Below are 17,170 nucleotides of genomic sequence, written 5' to 3' on the forward strand. Positions count from 1 at the left end.
AAGTCAAGCAGAGAGAGTCAATTTTCATATGGTTTCACTAATTTGTGGAGCATAACAAATAGAATGGAGGACAAGGGGAGATGGAGAGGAGAAGGGAGTTGAGGGAAATTGGAAGGGGAGGTGAACCATGAGAGACTATGGACTCTGAAAAACGATCTGAGAATTTTGAAGGGGCGGGGGGTGGGAGGTTGGGGGATCCAGGTGGTGGGTATTGTAGAGGGCACAGATTGCATGGAGCACTGGGTGTGGTGCAGAAATAATGAACACTGTTACGCTGAAAAAAAAATTAAAAAAAATATATGGATACAATGTTAATTATAAATAATGAGAGTAGTTTTCTCTTGTCTCAGAGGGATAGCTTTTATTTAATATTTATCACTAAATATGGTATCTCCTAAAGAGTTTACATTTATTTTTTAAGTTTTCTGCATCAAATTAAAGAAATTCCCTCTACTCCTATTTTGTCAAGAATTTTATGATGAGTACTGAATTTTGTCAAATACTGCTTTTAATTATTGAGATTAACATATGATTTTCATCTATTTCTGTAATAATCATTAATTTGTTTCCTAATACTAATCAATCTCACATACCTGGAATTAATTCAAATTGGTCTTAATGTGGCACCAATTTTATATATCACTGGATTTAATTTGTTAATGCTTTTTAATTTTTCATATGCCAAAGAAAGATTAGTCTATAAGTTTAACTTATTTTCTTTAACTTGACAGACACTAATGTCAATATTATGCTGGTTCCATAAAACCAGAAAGGGATTTTTCCTCTTTATCTATGCTCTGGAAATTTTTTTAAAAGAGTTTATTAATTTACTTGAGAGAGAAAGAGAGATCAGGAGGAAGAGCAGAGGCAGAGGGAGAAACAGACTCCCCACTGAGCAGGGTGCCAGACATGGGTCTCCATCATAAGACCCAGAGATCATGATCTGAGCCAAAGGCAGATGCTTAACCAACTGAGCTACTCAGGTGCCCCTATGCTCTGGAAATTTTTTTGTAAAATGGTAAAAATGAGTAACTTTGCAACTGTTTTTACAAGGACTTTATGAATGAAAGATTTTGTTAAATGTGATAAATCTAAGGGGATTACATATTTCTAATCTGAAATATTAAAAATAATTATTAAATAATAAAATGAGGGGCCCCCGGGTGGCTCAGTGGGTTATAGCCTCTGCCTTCGGCTCAGGTCATGATCCCAGGGTCCTGGGATTGAGCCCCACATTGGGCTCTCTGCTCTGTGGGGAGCCTGCTTCCCTCTCTCTCTGCCTGCCACTCTGCCTACTTGTGATCTCTCTCTGTCAAATAAATAAATAAAATCTTTAAAAAAATAAATAAATAAATAAATAAAAATAAAATGAATGTGACCATGACCCATTAATTGCTCATTAGCTTTGTCACAGATTTCTTTTAACCTCAGTTCTCCTTAGGTACATTGACCCTTCACATTCTATTATAATATGCTATACAAGTTATTTTTATCATATATCATTAGTGTCTTCTGATCAATTCCAGGGGAATGTTTTCTTTGTATTGTTTTGCTTCTTTTCCCTTCTCAATAGAATCCCTTGGGTATATAATTAATTAAAGGATATAAGAACACTCATATTTTTAGCATGTAAAATTAGCAATGAACTATTTCCCTACCTGGTGGATATAAGAACACTTTTATCAGATTTTCCTGAATTTTTTCCATTTCCAATTGTAAAGAATATAGAAATAACTTTCACTTGTATTAATAATATATATGATATAATTTGAACATATTCACAGCAAAGGCAAGAGAATTTATCTTGTCTAAAATAATATTAAATTCAGTACTACCCAAGTCCATAACTGATCTAAGTTCAAACTTACATACAAGAGTGAGGTAGACACAGAAAATTTACAAAAGCACAGCATATATTCCATCTTTCTGCATTAAGTTTCAACTTAAAAGCTATTTTTCTTTCAATTTCTTACTGAAATAATATTGTCTAAACTTTGAGTACATTCATAATCCATTACCAGCTCTTTTTTTTCATATCCTAGAAGAAAATATGGGAAAACACAGGAATTAAGGTAAACATTTTAGAGTTGGATTTATTATTTTTAATTGTAAATTAAGATAATTTTGTGGAAATCAAAAGCAGATATGTATGAGTAGCTTGATTTTTTTTTCTTTTTGGTTAATCATTTTACATCTTTTTTGGTATAGAAATACAAAATGTATAAACAGTATCTATTTACAAAATGCACTTAAATCTGTCCATTGATTTTTTTTTATTAATTATATAAGCTTTAAATAACAATGCATAAACTGAGAAAAAAAGACTAAGGAAACGATCTCCAGAAAGAGAGAAATCTTCGCTCTATGGTCATCATTTTGTCACATTTTACTTATCAACTTATTTTTGTCTGATTATACCTTCCTAGAGAGCTATTTTTCCACTTATTAATATAAAAAATAGGAGTTATGAAGATGGTGATTACAAGACAATAGATGTGATAAAGACTACATTACTTCCGTTTATCAGCCAATAAACACAAAGCAGCTTTAGACAGAAGATACCATGAACTACTTTAAATACTTTCTCACTTGATTCTGGAAATCACCATAATATTCAGACAACCCTCTGGACTAGATCAAATTTTATTTTTTAAATCAAACTAGGAGAAAACTATTAAAGAAGCAATACATAATTTTTCTGGGAGGCATGAATTTTGACATGAGAGCTGCAAAAAAGAAATAAACTTAAAATGGTGAAAAGTTTAGATATATGGTAGACTTTAAAAGACAGCTTCCCATATTAGGAAAGAAAGTTATTTCTTTCACCTGGGTGGCTCAGTGGGTTAAATCCTCTGCCTTCAGCTCAGGTCATGATCCCCGGGTCCTGAGATCGAGCCCTGCAGGGGCTCTCTGCTCAGCGAGGAACCTGTTTCCTCCTCTCTGCCTGCTTCTCTGCCTACTTGTGATCTCTGTCTGTCAAATAAATAGATAAAATCTTAAAAAAAAAAAAAAGAAAGTTATTACCAGCAGTCCAAAGTTTCACAGGTAAAAATGATTCCAAAGAAAAAAAATTTACTTTGTTTTTGCTTATTTGTGTTTTGTTTTTTGCTCTTAGGGATCATGTTAATGGTAAACTTCATAAGGAAATAATGCAACAGGTCTACAAAACATTCTGAAGAAGGAGGAGGAGGTAGACAACTCTCGATATAGGTCTTACAAACAATACAGCTAATTTCTAAAATGTTTTAGGGTGTTGAAAACCACTACCTAAATTGTGTTTGCAAGAGTTTGTACGTTTTTGAATTTACAGGACAATTTCTCCTTTTGTTTATATTTATTTACTTTTCATTGTGTTATGTTAGTCATCATAAAATACATCATTAGTTTTTGAGGCAGTGTTTCAAGATTCACTGTTTATGTACAACACCCAGTGTTCTTCTTACACTTAAAAGCTATCCATTATCATAACTGCAATCTTAAAAGTAAAACCTGATAAGTAGATACCTTCCTTAATTTTGTAGAGAGGATTTTAGTTTTATGTACAAGATTGGACAAATTATCTATGAAAAATCTTTTAAATCTAAGATGCTGTGACTATGTTCTATGATTTTCAGACCCATCTGCAATTTTCTGACTTCACACCGAATTAGCATATATTTTGAATTATGTTCTTACTACTGCCATTCATGAAGCAGTAATATATATTATAATGAGTCTTAAACATGTCATGTCCTGTGCTCTTTCTAACAAAAATTGTGTGCCCTATTTACACACAATTTCCGTAGAATTTAAGTGAATTCATGAATATTCTCAACTCTATTCATGTACTCAAGGCTATACCGGATATTCAGTATGGATAAAATTTTAAAAGAACAAAGGTGTAGTATTTAAATGACTCTGGATTACTAACACAATACTACTAAATTGGCTATGAACCTGTAAACTTTGTAGAAATAAAATTGCCTAGATCTTATCCAAGGTATTTGAATGAATACACAACCTCGGCTGTGTGTTGGTCATTTAAATATTTACCAACTTTAGAAAACTGGGATTTAGATATACACCCCAAACAGACTCTTTAATCCGAGCTTCAATTTCTTTCCCTAAGAAGTAAGGATTATAATACTCTGTTCAAAAAAGGTTGTTGGAGATATTAATAAGAAAATTTATGTAAATATCCAAATACACTGCATGGTGTGTTGCTGGAGATGAATGAATGTTAGCTTCTCTCCTTCTTTGTTTGTTTATTTGTTTTTAATTGACTCTAGCAAATAATCTTAACCATTTTTTTAAAACTCTTTTTACCTAGCTTTGTTAAAACCTGTAAGAGAGAAATGAGGAATCATTCAATGCAGACAGATTTTATTCTTTTGGGTCTGACAGATGACCCTGAATTGCAGGTTGTAATTTTCCTCTTTCTATTTTTTACCTACTTGTTGAGTGTAACAGGAAACTTAACCATCATCATTCTCACTCTGCTGGAATCCTACCTGAAGACACCTATGTATTTCTTCCTAAGGAATTTCTCCTTTTTAGAAATCTCGTTCACGACTGTTTGTATTCCACGGTTCCTGGTAAGCCTTGTGACAAAGGACAGAACTATTTCCTATATAAGTTGTATGACTCAGTTGTTTTTTTTAATCTTTTTGGGAGTAACTGAATTTTATCTTCTGGCGGCTATGTCCTATGACCGTTATGTGGCTATATGTAGACCTCTCCACTATACCACCATCATGAGCAACAAAGTTTGCTACCAACTTGTACTCAGCTCTTGGGTAACTGGATTCCTGATCATCTTTCCTCCAATCATCTTGGGACTCAAGCTGGAATTCTGTGCTTCCAATGTCATTGATCACTTTATTTGTGATTCTTCTCCCATCCTGCAGATCTCTTGTTCAGATACACATTTCCTAGAGCTAATGTCCTTTTTCTTGGCTGTGCTGACACTAATGGTCACATTGATGTTAGTGCTTCTCTCCTATGGCTACATTATCAAGACAATTCTCAAATTCCCTTCTGCTCAGCAAAGGACTAAAGCCTTTTCTACCTGTTCTTCCCACATGATTGTAGTTTCCATCTCTTATGGTAGCTGCATCTTCATGTATATAAAACCATCAGCAAATGACAGAGTGACTTTAAGCAAAGGAGTGGCTGTGCTCAATACCTCAGTTGCCCCCTTATTGAATCCCTTCATTTATACACTAAGGAATCAGCAAGTGAAACAGGCCTTTAAGGACAGGGTTCAAAAAGTTTTATTTGCTTCAAACAAATGAGAAAATTCTAAAAAGTATGAAGGGGTAAAATAAATAAAAATATTGCCCTTTTATTTTTTTTTAAAAGATTTATTTATTGGGGCACCCTGGTGGTTCAGTTGATTAAGTGGCTGCCTTTTGCTCAGGTAATGATCTCAGGATTCTGGGATCAAGCCCTGTACCTGACTCCCTGCTCAGCAGGAAGTCTGGTTCTCCCTCTCCCCATGCTTGTGTGCTCTCTCTCTCTCTCACTTGCTCAGTCGCTCTCAAATAAATAAAATCTTTTTTTAAAAAGAAAAGAAAAAAAGATTTATTTATTTATTTGCAAGAGAGAGAACAAGGGGGTTGGGGGTAGAGGGAGAGGGAGAGAGAATCTCAAGCAGACTCCCTGCAGAGGGGAAAGTCCAGAGAGTACGCCCAACACCGAAAACAGGGCTCCAGCCCAGGACCCTGAGATCATGACCTGAGCAAAATCAAGAGTCAGACACTGAACTGTCTGAGCCCCACACAAGTGTCCCAAAAATGTTGGCCTGTTAATCTTGCTTTATTTTGTTTTACTTTGTACATATTTTCAAATTATTCCACAAATCTATTCTTTTCTTTATTTCAGAAATACAGAATTTTAGATGTGATATTTTTCACAGGTCATATTGTATGAAATAAATGTTTTCAATGAGGTTCTGTATGAGGTTGCATGTTAGATGCTTGTCCAGAACTTGGCATGAAAATGAAATATTCATAGTCAGAATCATATTTTTAGAACAAAAGTGAATATTTGAAAGAGATCACAAAATCACTTATTCAAGAAAGTAGTTTAGTGATAATATATAGCATTATGTTATGAATATAATATATATATAATATATATAATAATATAAAGCATTATGTTATGAAATAAATGAACATAAGCATTATGTTATGAAGAATTACATAAGTGTCATTTCTAACATGTGAGCAGATTGCAGAAATTATAAAGTAAATCAAAGTAAGATAAAATAATAATTTCTTCTAGAAAATACTTTTCATTCAGTAGGTAAGAATAAATTTTGAGCTTTGTATGGGTCATGAATGAGAAAAAATGATCAAATTCTAAATGACCCTAAATGAAAATGCTTTTTTAATTAAAATTCTAAAATTTTGAATTCCTGTAATAGATAATGTCTACTTATGCCAGTGAATTGAATTTACTACGTAAGAAATTATTTCATGTCCTTACTTCAAAGTTTAAAGTATATTCTATGTTTTCCACAGGATTTTCCTGATTAAATCTATTGTCTCTATCTAAAACATTTCTTATTTGAATGCAATAATCATTTCCTCATATAATGCTAAATTACATTTTAATATTCTATTCCAGTTAATCAAGCCTTTGGTGATGTTACTAGTAATAATAGCAATACAGGATGAATTCTCAGAAAGTCAGCAGAGTCAGTAGGAAGTTTTTCTTCTTGCACCAAGTTGATTTTAATGTAAAGTATCACTATACTTTGAACAAAGAAATGTGAAAACGAAAATTTGGAAACATTAATGCAAATTCCCAAGATAAAGACTAATGTTTATAACTTATTGAAGGAAAAATTAAATGAATGTCAGAGGTCAAATTCAGAGTCTCTGAAAAAGATCATTATATTTCCTCTAAAATTTAGTTGAAAATTAGCTTAAATAAAATATATTAGGGGCGCCTGGGTGGCTCAGTGGGTTAAGCTGCTGCCTTCGGCTCAGGTCGTGATCCCGGGTCCTGGGTTCGAGCCCCGCATTGGGCTTTCTGCTCAGCAGGGAGCCTGCTTCCTCCTCTCTCTCTGCCTGCCTCTCTGCCTACTTGTGATTTCTCTCTGTCAAATAAACAAATAAAAAATCTTAAAAAAATAAATAAAATATATTAATACTTGCATTTTAATTGTTATTATTTCCTTTATAGTATAATCATCCATATGGTTCTTTGGAACTTTGAATTGGTCTATAGGAATATCTGAGAGTAGGGAAAAATATTTCTTAGATCCTATTCTCTTGAAAACTTATTATGTGAGTTTAACATATTTAGCTCTGTTACTAGAAAAAAAGTGAAAGTATATATGATGACCCGAGTTTGAAAATATGTTCCATATTATACCCTATATTTTAATCAGTAATAAAGATTAGGTGCAAAATATTTCCTTTGAGAGTCTACAAATCTGACATATTGTAGAATGCCTATCAAAATTGAAGATCTAAATTGTAGTGTATTTATACCTAGCTGCTCTATAAAGAAATAGAGAAAATACTTAGTTACTTCCTGAAATTATTCAAGATTGATTATTAAAATTATCATGAGAATAAAGATACTTATATTCATGTTTTTTCTTAGATGAAAACATTATTTAATTAAAAACTAGTTATCCAAAGCTATTAACAAAGTTAGCTTTATTAGAACAAAAATGAAAGCATATATGATGACCTGAGTCATCACATGTTTAAAATTAAGAAGTCTAGGGTGGCTCAGTGGGTTAAGTCTCTGCCTTGGCTCAGATCACGATCTCAGAGTCTGGGATCGAAACCCTCCCTGTCTGGCTCTCTGCCCGGCGGGGAGCCTGATCCCCCCCAACCGCCGCCTCTCTGCTTAATTTTGATCTCTGTCTGTCAATAAATAAATAAAATCTTTTAAAAATTAAATTAAATTAAGAAGTCTAGGACAAATGTGTATTTTGTAGCAAAAATCTGAATGTTTGACTGTCAAGTGAACATTTCCACATACAGTAATAGTGGAGATAGTGTTACAATACAAGATATGAAGAAGTATTTATGATCTAGTATTGATTCCAAGATCACTGTGTATTTGCCCTCAAATAGTTGATTAATTCTGCATATAAAAATATATAAACACTATATAGAAGTAGAATACTTAGATCTAAAGCAGTCTGGGCCTTACATAAGTTATTAAATAATGAGCATATTCTTAAAATTTTAAAAACACAGCAGCTACTAAGTTTTACAAATATATCTATTATATTGAGCCAATTATTAACAGGTAGAAATATGAAGACAGAGTACATTTTCTGAGTGCATTCTAAAGACTGAAACTAAACTTGTTGAATTAAGTAATGTAAATTTTTGGCACTAATTGGGTCCCATTATTCATGTTAGATTGTAAGCAATTCTGACAGCAGGGTGTAGTTTCTAAATACTATTCTCATTGAAAGGAACCAGGACTTCTTGGAGAAAGAGCTGTTTCCAGCTTAGTGGTAGGAATCATATGAACTAAGCCTAGAACACTTTTTTGTGCCAGGTGGAAAAGAAACAAAAATATGAGGACACAGGAACCAATTTGGATCATACCTACTAGTCTAAAATGGGACAATGTGGGCATAAAAATACAATAATGTGGCTGTAATGTGTGGAAACATATCAGATATATAAAAACCCATGAGTGTATACATTACAAAAGGAAATTGATTAATCATCAGTGGAAGTTGCTAGGATATCAAGTTACTACTCCAAAACATTGATGGAGGAGGGGAGGAACCAAATGTTTATCCTGTCTGCCTGTGTATAATGTAATTTAGGTAATCAAACAGCTATCAAAAAAGTTGTGATTCACAAAATAAAAAAGAAAACAGTGGTTTGGACCTCTTAACCCTACAGTCCTCCATTCTACCAGCTGAGCTACCAAAAGGTACAATGGTTTGGACCTCTTAATGTAATAATGGATCTAGATAATGCATTAGTATGTGCTAAAAACCATTTGTGAAATATTGATGGTGATATTTATAATAGATATATTAGGCTGACAAGATGGACACACTGATCAGTCTAAGTATTACTAAAAGTAAGTCAAGCAGACTACATAGCTCATAATGTAACACAATGGAAAGCATACAGTCTCATCTGTAAACTTTTTGTTAAAATATGAATCTAGGGCGCCTGGGTGGCTCAGTGGGTTAAGCCGCTGCCTTCGGCTCAGGTCATGATCTCAGGGTCCTGGGATCGAGTCCTGCATCGGGCTCTCTGCTCAGCAGGGAGCCTGCTTCCCTCTCTCTCTCTCTCTCTCTCTCTGCTTGCCTCTCTGTCAAATAAATAAATAAAATCTTTAAAAAAAATAAAATATGAATCTAAATTTAATTAATAATTAAATACAATTAGCACATAAGAAGTAATTGAGTAAAGAAAAAACAAGTTAAGTAACACCATTAGGAAGCAATCATTTGAGTAATCAGGACATTATACACTACAAATGATGTCATGTCTCCATCAATTCAAGAGGTAAAAATGAAAGGTACTGTAATAGAAAGAGTCATAAGTAACGATAAGAACCATATACAATGTGTGGGGTTGTCTGGATTTTGATTCAAACACCTTACTTGGTGAAAAAAAGAAACACAAAACAAGACATAATCATGTGAGAAAAGGAAATAAGAAAACATACTGAATATGAGAATCTATTATGATTTATTGATTATACTGATATTGGGTGATGGTAGTCAAAGATATTTTCTTAATCAGTTATATATACTTACTGACAAACTTGTGGGTAAAATGCAATGAATTTATAGGTGAAACAGTATAAGATGAAATGCCAATCAAAACATAAAACAGGGGGAGATGACAGAGAAAAATAATTTTAACATTGATAATTATGAAACCTGGGCAAGGGGAATATTTCTGTTAATTATTTCATCTTGTCTTCTTTTGTGAATGCTTAAAAATTACCATTTGAGAATGGCTTAAGTACCTAGATTACTAAATCATTCTCTATAAAATTTATCTGCTTGTTGAGTTTGGGATAAAAATCATGCCATGTCTGACACTGTGAATAGACCTTGAGAGTATTATGCTAAAAAATATAAGTCAGGAAAGAAATTGAAGAAGACACAAAAAGATGAAACACCATTCCATACTCTTGGATCAGAAGATTAAACATTGTTAAAATGTCTATACTGCCTAGAGCAATCTATACTTTTAATGCCATTCCGATCAAAATTTCACTGGTATTTTTCAAAGAGCTGGAGCAAATAATCCTAAAATTTGTATGGAATCAGAAGAGACCCCAAAACACTAAGGAAATGTTGAAAAACAAAAATAAAACTGGGGGCATCAGGTTACCTGATTTCAACCTTTACTACAAAGCTGTGATCACCAAGACAGCATGGTACTGGCATAAAAACAGACACATAGACCAGTGGAACAGAGTAGAGAGCCCAGATATGGACCCTCAACTCTATGGTCAGTTAATCTTCGACAAAACAGGAAAAAATATACAGTGGAAAAAAAGACAGTTTCTTCAATAAATGGTGCTGGGAAAACTGGACAGCTATATGTAGAAGAATGAAACTCGACCATTCTCTTACACCGTACACAAAGATAAACTCAAAATGGATAAAAGACCTCAATGTGAGAAGGAATCCATCAGAATCCTAGAGGAGAACATTGGCAGTAACCACTTCGATATCAGCCACAGCAACTTCTTTCAAGATATGTCTCCAAAGGCAAAGGAAACAAAAGCGAAGATGAACTTTTGGGACTTCATCAAGATCAAAAGCTTCTGCACTGCAAAGGAAACAGTCAACAAAACAAAGAGGCAACCCACGGAATGGGAGAATATATTTGCAAATGACAGTACAGACAAAAGGTTGATATCCAGGATCTATAAAGAACTCCTCAAACTCAACACACACAAAACAGACAATCATATCAAAAAATGGGCAGAAGAGATGAACAGACACTTCTCCAATGAAGACCTACAAATGGCTATCAGACACATGAAAAAATGTTCATCATCACTAGCCACCAGGGGGATTCAAATTAAAACCACATTGAGATACCACCTTACACCAGTTAGAATGGCCAAAATTAGCAAGACAGGAAACAACGTGTGTTGGAGAGGATGTGGAGAAAGGGGAACCCTCTTGCACTGTTGGTGGGAATGCAAGTTGGTGCAGCCACTTTGGAGAACAGTGTGGAGATTCCTCAAGAACTTAAAAATAGAGCTTCCCTATGACCCTGCAATTGCACTACTGGCTATTTAATGGAGTGAAAAGAAGGGCCATCTGTACCCCAATGTTTATAGCAGCAATGACCACGGTCGCCAAACTGTGGAAAGAACCAAGATGCCTTCAACGGACGAATGGATAAGGAAGATGTGGTCCATTTACACTATGGAGTATTATGCCTCCATCAGAAAGGATGAATACCCAACTTTTGTAGCAACATGGATGGGACTGGAAGAGATGATGCTGAGTGAAATAAGTCAAGCAGAGAGAGTCAATTATCATATGGTTTCACTTATTTGTGGAGCATAACAAATAGCATGGAGGACAAGGGGAGATGGAGAGAGGGGAGTTGAGGGAAATTGGAAGGGGAGGTGAACCATGAGAGTCTATGGACTCTGAAAAACAATCTGAGGGTTTTGAAGGGGCGGGGATGGGAGGTTGGGGGAACCAGGTGGTGGGTATTAGAGAAGGCATGGATTGCATGGAGCACTGGGTGTGGTGCAAAAAACAGTGAATACTGTTATGCTGAAAAGAAATAAAAATTTTAAAAAATAAATAAATAAAATTTTAAGTCAGATAAATAAAGACAAATACTGCACGGTATCACTTATACGTGGAATCTAAAAGAAAATCAAGCTCATTTAAAAATAGAGTAGAAAGTGGTTGTGGGGGACTGGGAGGTGAAGGGATTAGGGAGAGGTCTGAGGATCTATTGTATAACATGATGACTATAGTTGATAACACTTTATAACTGAATTTTGCTTAGAGAGTTGAATTTAAATGTTCTCACACACACAAGTAAATATGTAAAATGATAGGTGTTTCAATTAACTAGATGAGAAGAATCCCCTTCTAATGTACATGTATGTAATATAATCACAATGTACACTTTAAATATTTTACAATTTTATATGTTAATTATACCTCAATAAAGTTGAAAAGTAATCTCAAAAAAAAATCATTGTTCATGACTGGCTATTTGTAAGGCAAGCATGCTGCCCTATTTCTCCATTTGCCACTGAGTTAGCTCACTGGGATAGCATGTCCTCACCTAGTGATTTCAGAAAAGTTCAGGTTCAAATTTAGCAGGCGCATCAAGCCAATTTAAGGAAACTCATCTTAGCCACTTCTCACCTTTATCATGAATGAAAAAATATTACACTCATCTGATGTCTGTGTTTATTTCTCAATTTGTTTGGAACACATATTAAGGAAATGTGTGATTAAATACTATGGTCTTGAAAACTAATATCATGGGATACCACTTACCTATGTGACCAAGCTCTGAGCCCAGAAGATAAACCAGACTTGTATAAAAATGACTTTTACCTCTGGTTAAAGAAGTCAGAAATCATGGTGTGATAGCAGTTATATAAACTTGAGATCACTGAGCACTTGATAATCACAAGTTAAATTCTATTCCCCCATCTTAGTGCTGTAGGTAGACTAAGAAATTCCCACATGGAGAAAAAAGCAAAGATTAAATCTTAACCAAAGTACATACGTCTCCTAGATTTAAACTGATGAATTAGTAGCATAGGTTATGGCAGAATACAAAAATCAGAGAAGCTAAATATTTTAGAAATCTGAAGTTAAACCATAACTATAGGGTGAGGATTGCTGCCCAAATGCTTTTGCCTGGTTGAAATTTGGAAGACCGCTAAACATTTTTGGTCCACATGGGGAGTGAACTTAGAGAATTTCTCTCTTAGCACTCTAAGATCTTGAGATACCCATGTAGAGCCCTTGAGTTCCCTTCATGGACATACAGTAAGAGGTTCTGTAATGGAACAGATGATTAACACCAAGAAAAATCCCTAGAACCAGGCTTTCCCCCAGCAAAGCTGAAGACCCAGATTATAAGGCCATTTTTCCTCCCTCTTTTCTTGCTTTTACTTTTTCTCCCTTCCCACTTGTTCTTCATTTTGTATATTGGTAATCTGACTTTTTAAATTTAATCTGATCACTTTATAGTATATTGTCCAATTAAAATAATATCTTTTATTACTAACAGTATTGATAAAATATATGTGTATATATACAAAATGTATCACATGTTACTTTTATCTTTATACATTATTTATGATGTACATCTCTCTCAATTTTAGTATTGGAAGGTATTTCTTGGGATATTCCTTGAAATCATCTTGCTGCCTCTGGAGAAGCAGATGCATTTAGTTGAACAAAAAGAGTCTTTCAGAAATCAATAAAACTACCTTTGAATTCCAGTTCTATTACTTGCTAGCAATAATTCATTTTTCTAAGCTTTGATTTGTCTACACTTCTCCAGTGTAAATTATGATAATAAATATAAATTGTAGGGATATTTTGAGGTTTATGAGTATTATAAATTCTCAATAAATTTTGGCTTTCATTCTATTTCATTCAGAAATTTAAAAATAAACATTTTAACAGGATAGCCATGACTTTCTTTCATCCTTTGTTCACAGATTCATGCCAAATGTTACCTTTGTATTTTTTTATCTTCACATAAAAATTCTCTTTTTGCATTGTCAGAAGTACCAAATCACCATATTGGGAGATCATCTATTATGTTAACTAATATTTGTCCATGTGCCAGGAGTAAAGCATTCTAGAATTTGGCATACAGAGAGACGTTCTCTAATGCATTTAACATTTAGAGTAGAATAAAGACAAGTAAAGATGACATTGTAGTTTGATGAGAGTTCTGAGTGCAGGAACTTAGTGGTGATAGGAATCTAATGGGTAAGACCGACCAGGCGTGGTGTCGTAGTGCTGTTGGAACAGTAAGACAAAGTAAGCAAATGATTCCTTGTGGAAATGGCATTTCAACTGGAGGACCCCGGGGACTGGGTAGTTGAAAAGGTGGGGCGGGGAGGTGGGGGGGAATTCCTGCTTATAGACACTGCAATATGAGCAATGGCCTGAAGTAAAAGAAAAAGTATCTAAGGAAGTTTTAATATGTTGAACTTCAGAAGTGGAAGTTGATGAATAATGTAACGAGTAATTAAATGCTGATCGTTCTTTGATTTAACATTTCATTTAGTACATCAGTATCAATCTGTTTCATGTAGTTTCAATGTCAGCTTTAATTCTTTAACAAGGAGTACCAGTGCATTTCTCCCTTCATCTTAATTTAATTCATTCACGTTTTGGCAACTTTTAAATAACTTTGATATTGGATTGGATTCATTCAATAAAATATGTGAATCTTGTGGTTTTAAAGCTTTATCAGTAAATGCTTTTTTGAAATTTTAAATCTTTATGCTTATTCCTTGTTTTAAAATTCATTTTGAGTTTTGAATTTTTTTTTTTTTGCTGTTACACTTAGAAAAAGCATAGATTCTTTTTAACATTATTTCTCTTCTAGAGTATGTTTTTTTGTGGAGGAATAATGTACACTATTGCACAGTATATGAATTTTTCCCACCATTGGTAAGGGAAGGTTGAGAGTGAAGTCACGCTTAGATTTCCTGAAACAACTATTCTCATTTTTTTCTTAATAAAGATTATCATTCTCAAAAAAGTTGACTTATAAGGAGGTGTAAAGCGTGACTTGATCAGCAGCAGTACTGAATGGAAACCCAAATCTACATCAAGACAAAATAGGATAAAAACTAAAGAGAACATGCTTAGGGATCAACATTCCCCTAGTTCTTTGAGAGCAATATAAATCTTTTGACTAAGTCATTAAAGGCTTGTTTCACTTGTTTGTTCCTCAGAGTATAAATAAATGGATTTAACATGGGTGAAATGGAAGTAGTGAGCATAAATACGCCCTTATTAATGGCCATTTCATCTTTTGCTGAAGGTTTGATATAGACAAAGATACAGCTTCCATAGGTGATAGAAACTACAATCATGTGGGAAGAACAGGTAGAAAAAGCTTTAGTCCTTTGCTGGGCAGAGGGGAATCTTAGAATTGTTCTGATGATATACAGGTAGGACAAAATCACACACACAAGAGTCATAATGAAGATTAACACAGAGCACACAATAATCATCTGCTCAATGAACCATGTATCTGAGCATGAGATCTTCAGGATAGGATTAGCATCACAGGCAAAGTGGTCAATGGCATTAGAGTCACAGAAATCCAGGTCCAGTCCTAAGCTAAGTGGTGGGAGTATGACCAACAAAGTAGTCATCCAACAACAGAAGATTAGCCTTTTGCAGACCCTGTGGTTCATGATCATGTAATACAAGGGTTTGCAGATGGCTATGTATCGATCAAAGGACATGGCAGCAAGGAGAAAAAATTCTGTTACTCCAAAAAGATATGTAAAAAAAAGTTGGCATGCACAAGCATTATAGGTAATAGTCCTATCACCTGTTGCTAAACTGTACAAGAATCTAGGAATACAGGCAGAAGTGAATGAGATTTCTAAGAAGGAAAAATTTTGGAGAAAAAAGTACATTGCAGTTTTAAGGTGAGAATCCATTAATATGAGAATGATGATGGTCAGGTTTCCAGTTATACTCAACATGTAGGTAATAAGTAGAAATATAAAAATCAGAATCTGTAGTTGAGGGTCATCTGTCAATCCCAGAAGAATGAAACTGGTTAGTGATGTATGGTTTCTCATTCCTGGGTCCTGACTTCTGCCCAATTTGCATATAAAACTGAGGGACTCAAGATCTGAGAAGAAGGTGGAAAAAAAGTGTTACAAGGGATTTGCTTAGAAAATCCTAGCAATGCATTTTACATATATTTTGTTTTCCTTGATAATGAATATTTCTTCATAATTCATGCTCTCAGCTCTGCTGACATGTCATCTGATAGGTTTGAAACTTAGCTTTCAGATGTTTTGACCACAATATATGGCAAGATATACATTTTTTATTGCAGTCTAATGTACATGCACACACTATACACAAACACACACCCACACAAATATACATACAGATGCACACTTGCATATTAGTGAAACAAAAACTTTCTAAAAATAAAATACTTCTCCGCCTTGCTCTCTAATGCTTTCTATTCTAACTTATGAAAAAAAATGTAAATATCACCCAATTGACTTTATACTCTACTAAATGATCATGACTGTATTTGAAAAAAATAAATTTTTTAGGGATTGTTAAGTAATATAGTCCAAGTAAAACATAATTATTTATGATTTTTAAGGGTACACTATCCTTGTACTTTATACTCTGGAAAAGATTTATTCATGACACACTCCCACCCCTCGGGGCAATGAAATCATAAACTTTAGGGTGTCCTTTTTTTCTAAGAATATTTCTTATCACTACCTGAAATTTTACTCAGTTTCATTATCTGCTTGAAGCTTTTTTCCTGGAGAAATTGGAAGCACATGAGGAGTGGTTATGGCACAAGGTGTTTCTATATCCATCTACCAAAGCAACTGAGGTCACTATTCCACCTCCATGAACAACCTATACTGCAAAAGACATCTTACATATAAAAAATCCCTTCCTACATCTTTCCCATGACTTTCTCACATTGTTATTGCCTTTATCTGATTTGTACTGATTGCCCACTTTGGTGCAGAACAGCAACCATTTTAGTACACACCAAATTCACTAATAAGTGAGAAAATGTTCTATACACAACTGAAGAATATTTACCTTCATGTTTTGTAATGCAGTCTGATATTTGTCTGACTGACACATTTAGACACCTTCTTATTAAGTCACTGATGTTATCATCAGCTCTGTGAGTATTAAGTGCATTCACCAATCTGACTTCTATCCTTAGCTGCTTATGATATGGTTTCTGAACACAGCACTCCACTGAAACTATTCTTGGCAAGTTTACCTGTTATTTCTTTAAGTATCAGTGAAGTGTAGTCATTTTATTTGCTTTTTTTTTTTTTGTCGATCCATCACTCCTTTCTTTTTATAATCTTCTTGACACATTGTTTGCACGAAATCCACAATCTGGTTTTTGTTTTGCCCTTCTGTTTTCTCCTTTAAAATTACCTCTTCCCCAACTCACTTTTATTCCAC

General features: G+C 34.1%; 2 protein-coding genes across 2 annotated transcripts; one reads left to right on the plus strand and one right to left on the minus strand.

Annotated features, from left to right (window-relative positions):
- Positions 1-4,334: 4,334 nt before the first annotated feature.
- LOC125106686 (olfactory receptor 6C6-like) lies at positions 4,335-5,273 on the plus strand. Its single transcript, XM_047741118.1, has one exon. It carries the CDS (start codon positions 4,335-4,337, stop codon positions 5,271-5,273), a length of 939 nt encoding a protein of 312 aa, XP_047597074.1.
- A 9,574-nt stretch (positions 5,274-14,847) lies between these two features.
- Positions 14,848-15,783, minus strand: LOC125107218 (olfactory receptor 6C2-like). Its single transcript, XM_047742097.1, has one exon. It carries the CDS (start codon positions 15,781-15,783, stop codon positions 14,848-14,850), a length of 936 nt encoding a protein of 311 aa, XP_047598053.1.
- Between the last annotated feature and the right edge of the window lie 1,387 nt (positions 15,784-17,170).

Source organism: Lutra lutra, chromosome 8 (genome assembly GCF_902655055.1).
Source record: "Lutra lutra chromosome 8, mLutLut1.2, whole genome shotgun sequence".
NCBI lineage: Eukaryota > Metazoa > Chordata > Mammalia > Carnivora > Mustelidae > Lutra > Lutra lutra.